General features: G+C 43.7%; 1 protein-coding gene across 4 annotated transcripts in view; it reads left to right on the top strand.

Annotated features, from left to right (window-relative positions):
* Positions 1–9,175: 9,175 nt before the first annotated feature.
* Positions 9,176–14,916, top strand: part of ZSCAN25 (zinc finger and SCAN domain containing 25) — a 44,617-nt gene continuing 38,876 nt past the window's right edge. For 3 of the 4 annotated variants that reach the window (XM_077758664.1, XM_077758665.1, XM_077758663.1), the window contains exons 1-3: positions 9,176–9,223; positions 12,812–13,227; positions 14,402–14,603. In XM_077758664.1, the coding sequence (XP_077614790.1) occupies positions 12,841–13,227; positions 14,402–14,603 (589 nt within the window). In that variant the 5' untranslated portion in view covers positions 9,176–9,223; positions 12,812–12,840. Of the gene's footprint in view, positions 9,224–12,811; positions 13,232–14,401; positions 14,604–14,916 lie in introns of those variants that run through there. The other variant, XM_077758666.1, reaches the window with a different exon arrangement.

Below are 14,916 nucleotides of genomic sequence, written 5' to 3'. Positions count from 1 at the left end.
AAAAGAGTAAAACAGCAATATCCATACAAAGGTGTTCTTTAAAAAAAAAAAGGCAGAAAGAAGGGACACCTGAGTGCCTCAGTTGGTTAAGCATCCGACTTCAACTCAGGTCATGATCTTGTGGTTTGTGGGTTTGGGACCGCATCGGGTTCTGTGCTCACAGCTTAAAGCCTGGGGCCTGTTTTGAATTCTGTGTTTCCCCCTACATCTCTCTCTGCCCCTCCTCCATTCTCTCTCTCTCAAAAATAAATAAACATTAAATTTTTCTTAAAAAAGCAGAAAGAGAAGTAAAAGTATGGTTATGAAGAAAACTCACCAGAAGCATTGCCACAAAGTAGAGGAAAATTATAATACAACATTCCAAGATAAATTTAAACACTTAATGAAACAGTTGCAGCTAGGGGGAATCAGAATTATAGGAACTCAGAGAAGAAACATTCTGACAACAGAAGGTGAGAGCCAGATAACAGGAATATGACAGGAGAATGGAGAGAATTCAGGAAATAACTGGAAAAAGGAAAGAAGACTAACTTACAAGAAGCACCAGAGAAAGGAGATACTGGAACAGTAAGAGGCATAAAGCATAAGGATAGTAAAAGTGAAGAAAACGAAATAAAGAAATGAAAACGATTAGTGAGAATGTGGAAGCAATAAAAGGGTAAAAGAGATCCAAGATATGTAAAATTGGAGACCCTGAAGAAGAAAACTAAAATAAAGGGACAAAACAAATATTTAAAACCAAAATTCAAGAAAATGTTCCTGAAGTAGATTTCCTTTCTATTGAAAGGGGTAACTTTTACTTGGGACAATTGATACAAAATGATCAATTCCTTCCATGATGGGGCTGTGCTTTGTTCTTTTGTTTTGTGTTTTATTGTAGTACATAGTTTCTTTGGAACAAAGTGCGGCCCCATCATGGAAGACCTGGAGAATTTTTACTTCCTTTAACCACAAACACTGGCATACAAAACAAATGTGCAAAAATGTGACTAAAGGGGAAAAAAAACCTAATAGAAGCAGATGCCAAGATCCTCCAAACATTGGGGTTAGTGGACACAAACTTTAAAATAGCTATTATTGGGGCACCTGGGTGGCTCAGTCGGTTGAGCTTCCGACTTCGGCTCAGGTCATGATCTCACCGTTCGTGGGTTCGAGCCCCGCATCGGGCTCTGTGCTGACAACTAGCTCAGAGCCTGGAACCTGTTTCGGATTCTGTGCCTCCCTCTCTCTCTGACCCTCCACTGCTCATGCTTGCTCTCTATTTCTCTCTCTCTCTCTCTCTCTCTCTCTCTCTCACACACACACACACACACACACAGAAATAATAAAACATTTTTTAAAATAGCTAAAGAAATTAGAAGATAAAAAGCACAGAATTTTCAAAAAACGGAGAAAACTACTGAGATGCCATTGTCTCCCTATGAGATTTGCAAAAGCCAAAATTTTTGATGTAACACATTGTGTTGGCTATGCTGTGGGGTCGTGGGCACTGTCACATGTTGTGGGTAGAATGGCAAAATGATATGATACCTGCTGAGGGAAATCTGCAAAACTATGGAAGCATTACTGATGTGATTTGAAGTGTGGGTTTGAAAGCGAATGGCTAAGAAAGAATTCTTGAGACCTTTTTACTGCAAAAAGGTTATTTTATTATTGCACAGGGACAGGACACATGGGCAGAAAGAGCTGCACTGGGATTGTGAGGAGTGGCTGATTACATACTTTTTATTAGTGGGAGTTAGGGATAGCTTAAGTCTCTAAGGCATTTGGAAGCAAGGCTTTCGGGACCTTAAGGGGCTAGCTGCTGTTAAGATAAGGTTACTCTTGGGGTGCCTGGGTGGCTCAGTCAGTTAAGCATCTGACATCATCTCAAGTCATGACACTTCGTCTCAGGTCATTATCTCACGGTTTGTGGGTTGGAGTCCCACATCAGGCTCTGTGCTGACAGCTCAGAGCCTGGAGCCTTATATGGATTCTGTGTCTCCCTCTCTCTCTGCCCCTCCCCCTGCTTTGGATTCTGTGTCTCTCTCTCCTAAAAACAAATAATAAAACATTTTAAAAAATAAAAAAAAATAAGGTTACTCTTGGGGAACTTGGGTGGTTCAGTCCCTTGAGCATCCATCTCTTGATAGGGGCTCAGATTGTGATCTCAAGGTTGTGGGACTGAGCCCTGCAATGGGCTCCATGACCATTCTCTCTCTGCCCCACCCCCACCCCCACTCTCCTGCACAAGTGCCTTGAGGAAGGTCACTCTCTGCATGTACTCGGTATCTATCAGTGGGCTTCAAGTTGTAAGGAAATTTACTACTTTTTCTAGCCTTTGTTCTCCTCATCAATTACTGCTTTAACGTTCTCAGTTTCATAATTTATCTAATAGGTAATACCTGTACACATACTTAAAACTGACACTGGTATAGGGTTATTAATTGCTGCATTTTTCACATTGAATGAGCAACTCAAATATCCATTAATAAGGAGCATGTAAAATTGTTACATCCACACTAGCTTTAAAAGAATGAGAAAGATGTCTGTGAAAAGACATGGCACATTTCTAGGACATATTACATGATAAAAAAAAAAATAAGGCATCTAGTGTAAGAAATAAGGCATCCTTTTGTGTAAGAAAGGGGAAGAAGATAGGGAAAAGTACACCAATATTAGTCTCTGCAAACAAACTAATAAATCTTTAGAGAGAGATGGGGGTAGATTAGGGAATGGGCTGGGAAGAATGGGCAGAGGTAGGAGCAATAATTCTCTGCATAACTTTTTATGTGCCTTTGACTCTCAAATCATGTAAATGTTTTACCTACTCAAAAATTCATATTAAATCTTAAAGGATAAATAAAATATCCCAAACTGTCCATACCAGCACTTTGAACTCCTATAACCTTCATTTCTATAGTTAATGCAAAAACAGCTCTCGCACCCACCATTTTATTTGTCTTGCTAAAGATAGGCCAGATAGAATTCTACCTTTTTTTTTTTTTAATTGAAGAACCAGAGAGATGAAGTATTTACTCCAATGCCATGCCTGACACCCTAGGTCCTCTGATGTTTATTCGGTACAGGTTTTTATTTTCTTATTTTTTAACTGTTTGTTTATTTTTGAGAGAGAGAGGAGGAGAGAGAGAGAGAATGAGAGGGAGAGGGGCAGAGAGAGGGGGACAGAGGATTCGAAGCAGGCTCAGCACTGACAGCGGTGAGCCCCATGTGGGGCTCCAACTCAGGAACCCTGAGACCACTGATGAGGTTTTTTGGGTGTTGGTGGAGTTTGTGGTGTCCAGAGCCAATAGCCAAGGAAGAATTCTTGAGACATCTTTGGTGCAAAAAGGTGATTTTATTAAAGCACAGGGACAGGACCCGTGGGCAGGAAGAGCTGCCCCAGGACCATTGGAAAAGACTGATTATATACTATAGAGCTGGAGGAGAGAAAGTTCAGGGGAAGTTTCCAGTGACATTTTCATATGCTAAAGAAGACTCACAGGGTACTAGAGGCCTACTTATTGTCAAGCTAAGGTTGTTTTTCCCTCTAGCAAAGTATTAGCATTAAGATAGTAGGGAGTTCCTGAGAAACATTTTACTCTGCCAACCTCAAAGTATTTGTCAATGGGCTGTAGGTTATAAGGAAATTAAAAAAAAAATTTTTACAAATAGTTTTTTGTCAAATTGGTTTCCATATAACACCCAGTGCTCATCCTCACAAGTGTCCTAAGGTAATTTAATTTTATCTGCCATTTCCTTCTGCCTTTGTTTCCCACAGCACTCAGGACCTGAGCAAAGTGGCTCAATGGACTGAGTCACCCAGGCATCCAGTAGAGTTTTTTAAATGATTTATTTATTTATATTAAAATTTTTTTATTTATTTTGAGTGAGAGAGAGAAGAGAGAGACCAGGGGCAGAGAATCTCGAGCAGGCTCAGCATTGTCAGTGCAGAATGCAATGTGGGGCTCAAACTCATGAACCATGAGATTATGACTTAAGCCACCCAGGCTCCCCTAAATGTTTTATTTTTAAGTAAATTCTACTGCCTCTTATGCTTCCTTTTTATGGTAATAACAACCTCCCCACAACTGGCCCCACATTTTTCTGTGTCTCACTTCACACCTTCATCCTTTTGGTCTTTTGTCATGTTAGACTTCCCTTTCCAAAGGAGAATCACTGAGAACAAAGCCCCCAAAACACAAAAGGAGTTGGTTATTCAGGTTTATTTTAGCCCAGCTGAACGGCCCCTCCCGAGCACCCAAAAAGTCCTCGGAAGAGCGCCGCGCCGAGGCATAGCTCAGGGTGATGGGCGGGGCGATGCCGGTGTACAGAAGTGAGAATTTTGCAGTTAGAGGTGGGGGTTCCTTAACAGTTGCTTGAAGAACATGTTTGACTGTTCTTTTAAAAAATTTTTTTTAATGTTTTATTTATTTCTGAGAGAGAGAGAGACTGTGTGAGCAGGGGAGAGTCAGAGAGAGAGGGAGATATAGAATCTGAAGCAGGCTCCACATTCTGAGCTGGCTGTCAGCCCATAACCCCATGTGGGACTCAAACCCATGAGCCACGAGATCATGACCTCAGCCGAAGTCAGACGCTTAACCAACTGAGCCACCCAGGTGCCCCTGACTGTTCTAATCACAATGTTCATTAAGGATTTACATCTCAGGGACTTGCTGGAGCCATGAGGAGCTAGGTTGCTCAACCCCTGACCTTTTACCAGAATAGAGTTTGAGATCAAACAATAGTTGGTATTTCCTCATTTGCAAGCCCCTCACCTTTTGGCCCAAGGGTGTTTTTACAGTCAGATAATTTTCTTCCTCTCTCCCTCTGCCCCTCTGTCTTTTCCTCCCTTCCTTTTTCTCTTTCCCCTTCTTTTCTCTCAGGCCCTCACAAGGCTTCAATTCATTCAGTACCATGTTCCTTGCTAGAAAAAAATGCCTTCACTTGTTAGGGTGAGCACTGGGTATTGTATGTAAGTGATGAAACACTAAATTCTACTCTCGAAACCAATGGTATACTATATGTTAAAATTTTGAGAAAAAAAAGAAAAAAGAAAAAAATGCCTTCATTTGCTAACCATCCCTGAAATTGGTCTTCTGTTTGACAATGACATTTTCCTAGCAATCACTTGGTTATATTCTGATCTCTCAGGGCCAAGAGCATGATATTGGTTTCCTTTGTAGTTTTCAGACTACTGTTCTTAATTTTTCTTCAAAAATCTTCTCTTTAAATCATGGGAAAGAAGGGCCAGTGATGTAGAAAACAGCTCTTCCAAATATAAAAGATAATTATAAAACAAGTTATTAAAATAATTTGGCAGGTCCATGGGGCGCCTGGGTGGCTTAGTCGGTTAAGGGTCCGACTTTCGCTTAGGTCATGATCTCGCTGTTCGTGGGTTCGAGCCCCGTGTCGGGCTCTGTGCTGACTGCCAGCTCAGAGCCTGGAGCCTGTTTCAGTCTGTGACTCCCTCTCTCTCTGACCCTCCCCTGCTCACGCTGTCTCTCTCTCTCTCCTAGAAATAAATAAAACATTAAAAAAAAATAATTTGGCAGGTCCTGACACAGGATACAGACAGATTACAGAATAGGAGTGTGAACATAGAGACAACTTTACATAGGGAAAGATAGATCCTTCAACAAACAGTGTTGAGGAAAATTTCCTAGGCATTTGGAGTATGAAAGACAAAAAACAGAAGGTTTTTAAAACAGGATGAATGAATTTGAAACATAAAACATACAATAGTTTGCAATGCATAAAGTTCATTATGAAAGACAAATGGGGGGGGCACCTGGATCACTCAGTCTGTTAAGCATCTGACTCTTGATCTGGGCTTAGGTCATGATCTCAAGGTTTTTGAGTTTGAGTTTGGCATGGGGCTCTCTGCACTGTCAGTGTGGAGCTTGCTTGGGATTCTCTCTCTCCGTCTCTGCCCCTCCCACGCTCACACATCCTCGATCTCTTTCTTTCAGAATACATAAACTTAAAAACACTTATAAAAAGAAAGACAAATGGAAAATATTTGTAAGACATTTGAAAATGGGCTAGTTTTCTTAATGTCCAAAAAACATATATCAATATGAAAGAATAAGTAACCTAACAGAAACAGAGGGAAGGGTAAAAATAGCCAGTTCCCAGAAAAATAAATAGAAATAACGAATGTAGGTAGAAATAATGATTGACTTCCCTTACAATTAAGAAGTGCAGATAAAAATTGGGGCACCATTTATTTCCCTTATCAGATTGGCAAAGATGGAATGATTTGATAACATCCAGTGTTGATGAGACTGTGGGGAAATGAACCTTATTCCCCATCATCATTGGGAATGGAAATTGGTGCAGTCTCTTTAAGGAAGGGTAATTTATTTGGTAACAGATGACAAAATTCCAAATGCATATAACTTTTAGACTCAGCAATTTCACGTATGGAAATTCATCCTTAGATTCATTTGGAAAAACCAAAGGAGAAATGACATATAACAACGTCCATTCTAGATTTCTGGTCAATCCTAATGCTGGAGAAAACCTAAATGTCCACCAAGAGTCTTCATAAATCACAGCAAATCCATGCAATGAAACACTATGCAGCTGGTAAAAAGAGTTGGGGTAGATCAATATGTGTAGATAAGAAAAGATACGTTATTTAGTGAATAAAAGCAAAGTGCAGAACAGAATATAGCATAATTCTGTTTATGTAACACAAAAAGATAATGCATTTTACGCTTAGTTTGGCTATAACATTTATGGAAAAGTTTCTGAAACCTGCCTCATGGCCTCATCCTCACCTCTGATTCTTCAGGTTCTCTTTGTTGTTCTTGTTGGTTTCCATCCCCTTTCTCTGTTCAGCCTGGACTCATGGTTACTCAATGCAAACATCTCCCATCAGACCCTTCATCCTCTCATAAAACAAATCCCAACATTACATGAATCCACCGGTCTGTTTTAAGTAGATTTACCCTAGATGGCGCAAAAAATAGTGTGGATTGATTCTGTCACTTGTTTTGCTTTCAACTTCACTTGGGTGTTCAGTGTTGCTTGACAATCTTTCCATTCACCTTACAATTTTTTCTTACATCATTCCTCACAATAGGTATTGCAGTTTGTACTCCATTATTTAAGCCTATCATTGTCCATTGCATTCTCAGCAGGTAATATCACTGAGGAAAGAGGCCAAGAATGAACTCCTTAGACACCTCGCTAGAATAATTTTAAAACCATCTACTTCAGGGGTCAGCAAACTATAGCCCTTGTGTCAAATCTAGCACTGGCTATCAGCTGAACATGGTTTTGACATTTTTACAGGATTGTAAAAATGAAGAATATCTGAAAATGTGTCCAGCAAAGCTTAGGATAGTTACTTTCCAGTCTTCCATAGAAAAAGTTTGCTAAGCCCCAACCTAGACCATCACCCATGTTTCTTTTCTTCCCAATTTGCAAGAACCTATTTCTCCACTCCACAGCTGCCCTAGAAACCTGTGATCTGATCCAACGTCCTCCTGACTCCTCCAGAATGTTCTCTTCCCTGTGTCTTCTCCATGGTAAGCTAAATAAAGGTTTTTGATATCACTAGGAATAGCTTAATTTTCCCAGACAGATTTAGCCAATCAGGCAGTTTCACTTGGCCTTGGGTGACAAGGTTGTCTCCTACATCTCAGACATGAGTGCATGTTAGTGGATGGAGGCTGTCCGAAACTATTTCCAAGGTGGACTGAAAATGGAATTTGTAATATAAAAGAATCTGAGATCCTGTGAGTCCAGCTGGACTTGGCCCTGGATGTGGTGTAAGGTATGGACCCAACATTATCTCTTTCCAGATGACCAACCTGTTGTCTGCTTTTTAAATGTCCATTCTTTTTTTGTTTGTTTTAAGTTTATTTATTTATTTTGAGAGAGAGAGATAGAATCCCAAGCAGGCTCCACACTGTCAGTGCAGAGCCCCATGTGGGGCTGGGGCTTGCTCTCTTATAATGTGAGATCATGACCTGAGCCAAAATCAAGAGTTGGACACTCAACCAGCTGAGCCATCCAGGAGCCCCTAAATGTCCATTCTTATCCAAATATATGTTCTTTGTAACTTACTAAATTATTCCATCTTCTCTCTCATCCGCCAGATCCAATTAGTCCTCAAACCTTGGCAATTTTACTTCCCCAATAAGTTTCCTATCTAATCGCTCCTTGCAATCTCTAGTCTCACCAACTGCCCCAGGTCTGCGTCATCCTCTTTCCTGGACTGACTTATTCAGCCTCGTTTTACTCTACAGCCCTCTCCTCCACTCTCTCCTCTCTTGCTCAGTCTTTCTCCAAGGGGTCTTCTGCAGTCCCTTCCAAATCTGTCCCTTCTCGTCTTTAAATCTTTCCACAGCTTCCCATTGTCTTAGACTGTTATACGAAATATCTAGTTTAACCATCTGCTTGAGTGGCCGAGATGGTGTGGAAATGCCAGCAATCTCTCCATACTTCTCCATACTCGTCGGGCTCATTGTGCTCCCTCTGCTGGGGACACTCACACCTCACCTTTTTTTTTTTTTTAATAATGTTTATTTCTGAGAGACAGACAGACAGACAGAGTGTGAACAGGGGAAGAGCAGAGAGAGAAGGAGACAAGAATCTGAAGCAGGCTGCAGGCTCTGAGCTGTCAGCACAGAGCTGGACGCGGGGTTCAAACTCACGAACCTTGAGATCATGACCTGAGCCCAAGTCGGCGGCCACTTAACCAACTGAGCCACCCAGGTGCCCCTCACACCTCACTTTTTGGTCCACCCTTCAAATCTGAGCTGAGATGCCGGCTCCTCCCTCCTCCCCATTACTTGGGTCGAAGCCCCTCATATGCGAACCTATAATATTCGGTGCTTCCTTCTGTCTCCCTTGGCTCCTGAGCCTGTCACGAAGTATGGGAAGCGCGGAATAGGCACGTGGTGACCCACGGGACTCTAAATGTCCTTGAGGGAGGCTTCATGTCCGGTAGTATGTCTAGAGGGTCCTCCTCACCGAGAGGAAGCAGATGCAAAGGCACGGAGGCGCCGAAGGGCCTGACGGCTGCGAGCCTCCAGGGTATGAGTTAGTCTGGGCGAGCATTCAGGCACAGCCCCAGTGGACCAGCAACCATCGAGACTCACGGACCTCCGAGAATCCTAGAGAGGAAGCGGAAGGGACTCTTTCCTCACGCACCTGTCTGACAGCGTCCGCGGCCCACTTCCGGTCTTCTGAGGGCTCGGACCAGGTCGTCGCCTCTGAGGGGCCAAGGGTGAGAGCGGATTTAGGGCGTTGCGGGCCGGCCGGCCGGCGGCGGATGCGGCGGGTATTGGGGCCGGGTTTCGGTGCGGCTGTGGGTCGCGGAGGCGGCGGCGCCCGGGCTGACACAGTGGGAGGCGCTTCTTCTCGAAGCTGCGTCCCGAAACACCGAGGCCTGGTGGGCGCGACCCGGGGGACTCAGGTGGGGGCGACGTTGGCCACCCCGGGCCAGGGTTACCTCAGCGCGGGGCGTCCACGAACTCGAGACCTTGAACCAACGCGGATCTCCGTGAAAATCGGAAGTAGTCATTTTAGAGCAAGACGTAGGACACTCACTTAAAGAATGGCTTCTCTTTAAGCCTTCTCTTCGTGAAGCGCCAGGGATGAAAGATGAATGGAGACGTTTCTTGCCTTCAGGGCAGGTCGTCTGGGACACACCGGTTAATATTTGCGCTGTAGTGTGGTAAATGCGATAGGGGTGTGAAGAAATGCAGTAGCTAGAAAGTCGTGAAAGAACTCTCAACAGATGCAGCAAAATGAAAAATGAATCGACTGAAAATGTAAAATAGGTTTAGGAAGTGTATAGAAGTACACAGACACCCAATAGAATATTAAGTAGAACCTTCGGACGTACCTCCTGCCAGTTGCTTATTCTCTGTGGCATTAAGAGTGGTCTTTCCCTGGGGCGCCTGGGTGGCTCAGTCGGTTAAGCGTCGGACGTCCGACTTAGGCTCTGGTCATGATCTCACGGTTTGTCGGGCTTTTGTGCTGACAGCTTACCACAGAGTCTGGAGCCTGCTTCAGATTCTGTGCTTCGCTATCTCACTGACCCTCCCCTGCTCATGCTTTCTCTCTCTCTCTCTCTCTCTCAGAAATAAACATTAAAAAATTTTTCAAAAAAAAAAAAAAAGGAGTGGTCTTTCCCTCTAAAAATGGAGCCCCTTCCCCACTTTGGACTCCCAGGTCTGTCTCCCTAACCTACATACCACCCGCCCCAAACCCATCATAAAATTAAATAGTACTCATTCTCTAGGGTAATATAAGCCTTTTCTTCGTTTTGTTTTTTTTTTTTTAATCTTTACTCATTTTCGAGAGAGTGTAAGTGGGGGAGGGGCAGAGAGAGACGGGGACAGAGGATCCCAAGCGAGCTTTGTGCTTACTGCAGCGCTGGATACGGCCTCGAAGGGCTCAATCTCACAAACGGTGGGATCATGATCTGAGCTGTCAGATGCTCAATCTTCTGAGGCCCCCAGGCGCCCGAAACCTCTTTTTCAGGAGTACCTGAGCCTACATTAACCTTTCTCTCATTTTGACTTCTCATGTTTCTCATCTGTACCATATCTTTTGTGAGGCAGATCTTGGCCAGCCATCCTGTGCTGACAGCTCAGAGCCTGGAGCTTGCTTCAGATTCTGTCTCCCTCTCTGTCTGCCCCTTCCCTGCTTGCACTCTGTCTCTTTTTCTCTCTTTCAAAAGTAAATAAGCATAAAAAAGTTAAAAAAAAAATAAGAAAAGTAGGAGGAGTAATAATCCCTTTACAGAATTGTTATTAAGAAATATATGTGGGGCACCTGGGTGGCTCAGTCGGTTAAGCATCTGACTTCAGCTCGGATCATGATCTCACAGTCTGTGGATTCGAGCCCCGCATCAGGCTCTATGCTGACAGCTTGGAGCCTGGAGCCTGTTTCAGATTCTGTATCTGCCTCTCCCCTGCTCACACTCTGTCTCTCTCTGTCTCACTCTCAAAAATAAATAAATATTAAAAAAAAAAAAATGAGAATGTGTTTTCACAGGCATTTTTTTTTTTTTATGTTTTATTTATTTTTGAGAGAGAGAGAGAGAGCTTGAGCAGGGGAGGGTCAGAGAGAGGGAGACACAGAATCTGAAGACAGGCTCCAGTCTCTGAGCTAGCTGTTAGCACAGAGCCCGACGCAGGGCTGGAACTCACGAACCATGAGATCATGACCTGAGTGGAAGCCTGATGCTCAACCAGCTGAGCCACCCAGGTGCCCTGTGTTCACAAGTTTTCTAAATGATAAAGCCTACACACTTTTTTTTTATTTTTATTTATTTCTAGGAGAGAGAGAGAGACGGCGTGAGCAGGGGAGGGTCAGAGAGAGAGAGAGTCACAGACTGAAACAGGCTCCAGGCTCTGAGCTGGCAGTCAGCACAGAGCCCGACGCGGGGCTCGAACCCACGAACCGCGAGATCATGACCTAAGCGAATGTCGGACGCTTAACCGACTAAGCCACCCAGGCGCCCCAAAGCCTACACACTTTTAAAGTATTTTCATCAGTTATAATGATCTTGGATCACTCTGTTGTTTTCTTTAGGCAAAGCACACTGTCACATCTAAGCCACCAGTAAGTCTTTTGGTTTTACCTCCAAAATATGTCTTGACTCTTTCTGCATCTTTGCCACCATCCTGATCATCTCCTGCTTGGGCCACTGTCAAGAGCTGCTTCCTTTCTGTTTCTCTCTAACCTATTCTCTGTTGACATATGACAGGCAAAATGACCTTTGTAAAACATGTAGCTCCCCACTAAAATAAGATTAAGATGTAATTCTTTGTATGGCCCTGTTCCTGGATAATCTCGTTCTGCCTGCCTGTCACCTCTTCTCGTGCAGCTCTGACCCTCAGTTAACTTTGCTGAAGCTGCACTGTCATTGCCTTATTCTCAGACACATGGAGTAATTTCTGGCCTCAAGTCTGGTGCCTGGAAAAATCTTTGAATGAGTGGCTCATTATCATCTTTCGGGTCTTAGCCTAAGCGTCATCTCTTCAGAAAAGCCTTCTTTAAGTTATTCATCCCTTATTAGCAGACCACCCTACACATTTCCTTTCTAGAGAGTGTCTCTATTTATAATTTTATTTTATTTTTTAATTTTTTAACATTTTATTTATTTTTGAGAGAGAGATGGAGACAGCAGGGGTGAGCAGGGGAGGGTCAGAGAGATAGGGAGACACAGAATTAGAAGCAGGCTCCAGGCTCTGAGCTGTCAGCACAGAGCCTGACATGGGGCTCAAACCCACAAACCGTGAGATCATGACCTGAGCTCAAGTCAGACACTTAACCGACTGAGCCACTCAGGCACCCCTCTATTTATAATTTTAATTTATTTGTATGTGTTTTTTTTCTGTCGCACTAGTATATGAGTTTCAAAGGGCAAGTGCCTTGTTTGTCTTGTTCTATATTACATTTCTAGTTTCTGCAAGCCTGGCATATATATTTGTTGAAAGTGTTAATTCTTACAGTGTTGGAAGAGTAGGTTCTGGCAACTGACCCAGTTATAACCTATTTTATATTCTCTGATTTTAGTGTTATCTCCCTAACGAGATCATCCACTGTTTGTGGGAATAAAGAATTTTTTCTGCACATAATAGGTGGTAGCAAATACTGAATTGAATTGGCATGATTTTCCGATATACGTTCAGTCTTTTGAGCATGCTTCACAGAAAGTAATTATGCTCTCCAGGAGAATGTCCATTGATGTGGACACAGAACTGGGATGGACTGATTAATGTAGACAGAACTGGGATGGATTGACCTTTCCTTTGTCTCATTTATGCTGCCATTATTGTTTGTCTTGTCTTCCCAATAGACCCTCAGTCCTCTGGGAGGAGTGTGAAGATGCTAAAGGAGCGTCCAGGGATGGCAGAAGACCCTCAGCAGCAGATGGGTGTACCTGTAGTAAAGTTGGAGAAAGAGTTGCCATGGGGCAGGGCAAAGGAGGACCCTAGTCCTGAGACTTTTCGTCTGAGATTTCGGCAGTTCCGCTACCAGGAGGCAGCTGGTCCCCAGGAAGCCCTCAGGGAACTGCAGGAACTCTGTCGCCAGTGGCTGAGGCCTGAGCTGCACACCAAGGAGCAGATCCTGGAGCTGCTGGTGCTGGAGCAGTTCCTGACCATCCTGCCACGGGAGTTCTATGCCTGGATTCGGGAGCATGGCCTGGAGAGTGGCAAGGCTCTTGTGGCCATGGTGGAAGACTTCACAGAGAGAACATTGGAGGCCAAGGCGGTGGGTGAGAAGGGGGTATCTGGGTCTTGTTTTGTTGGTGTGGTAAGGGGACATTTAACGAATTGAAAGGTTTGAAGAAGCAGTGGGAATAATGGGGTGTACAGTCTCCTTCCTCTGGTCCCAGACTCCCTGAGGTACTTTTTGGAGGGCAGTGGAGTTTTCAGCAAGAGAAGCCATTCCCAGGGAAGATGCAAGGCCTGTAGAAGGCTTGTTAGCTTCCTTTCTGGTCATCAGGACAAAGGCCTGGACATATTTCCCTTATGAGCCCTGGGCCCAGAGAAGGCAGTCGTGACCAATTTGAAGATCTCTCATAGACTCATTCTCTTTGGTCAGAGGTGCATGTGGAAAGTGGGAAATTCCAATTGGATGAATATTATTACTAAGAATCATTGTCTGGACAGTGCTGTTTCCATATCTGGGATATTGGCTCAAGTGGCTCACATTAGCGATTCTGTGGTGGTGGTCTGGTGATACCAAGTAACCTCATCTCAGATGCTTCCTTGGGACTCTGGCCAAGTGTCTGTTACTCTCTGGTGCAGTCACCTTATTGTTGGCTGGGAAAGAAAGTAGGACTGAACATTACTGTTTGCTTGCAAGTAACCATCTTTCTTTAATTTATTCTTCCTTTTCCTACTGCAGTTACCCCTGACTTCCTCTGTAATCCTAGGAATTGTTTTTTATTCCCAATTCAGGAGCTTAAAAGTAGACCAAGAAGGTCTTGTTTTTGTGAGTGTGTCACAGTGTGGGTTGTCCTGATTTTCTTCGCTATTTTTAGAGCCAGTTTTTCTCACTGGCTAATTTACTGGAGAATCAAGGCTTTGTATTTTTTACTTTCAGCATTTGTAATTGGGAGAGATTTTTTTTCCTAGTAGGGAGCATTTTGAACTAAAGTTGTCAACCAAACAATATTTAGCCTCTCTGTGATATTATTCCTGGTGGAATTTGGTCAGTATTGAGGCAGGCCGGAGGGACCCTTGCAAAAGGGCATGGACACGTAACAGTTGCTCAGAGCCTGATAAAGAGAGGTTAGCCTCATTTTCACCTTCTCACTGACGTCCTGGCTGTGTCCTCTCTTTTGCAGTTGGAATGGTTCTTTTCTTGATTCTCTTTTTAGGTTTTAATTCAACTCCCTCACCCAGGCCTCATTCTAATAGATGTTGGGGACTATTCTTAGGTTCCATGCCATGTGCAGGGAGAACGGGAGGAGACAGCACTTTGCAGAGGCCCGTGGGAGCCAGGTGTCCACCTGGGGCCAGTGGAGGTCAAGCCCGAGTGGGGGATGCCCCATAGTGAAGGAGTTCAAGGCCTAGACCAAGGCACTGAAGAGCAACTCAGTCAAGACCCTGGAGCTGGGACACAAGCCTTCCAAGATCAGGGTAAGATGCGAACAGTGAAGAAGTAAGGATGCAGAAAGCCGTGCTCCTTTACAAGCCCAACAATTGATAAATTAAGTTACCTGTGAGCTGTAATTTTGAGTTTTCCTGGTTACTTCCTTGATTTCAGTAGGAAACAGATGAAGTGAAATTGTTTTCTATACCTTGACTCTCTGATTTCTGCAGGGGATATCTTGGATTGTGCTCTCTTACTATTTCTTCTTTTCTTTCCCTTACATCCCTTCTAGAAACCTCCTGGGAATATGTAGGTGACATTTAGGGGTATTTTTTAAGTGGGCAGACAAACTATATCCCT

Source organism: Crocuta crocuta, unplaced genomic scaffold (assembly GCF_008692635.1).
Source record: "Crocuta crocuta isolate KB4526 unplaced genomic scaffold, BGI_CrCroc_1.0 scaffold273, whole genome shotgun sequence".
NCBI lineage: Eukaryota > Metazoa > Chordata > Mammalia > Carnivora > Hyaenidae > Crocuta > Crocuta crocuta.
The sequence above is the reverse complement of the archived record's forward strand: the minus strand, read 5'-3'. Positions and strand labels throughout refer to the sequence as shown.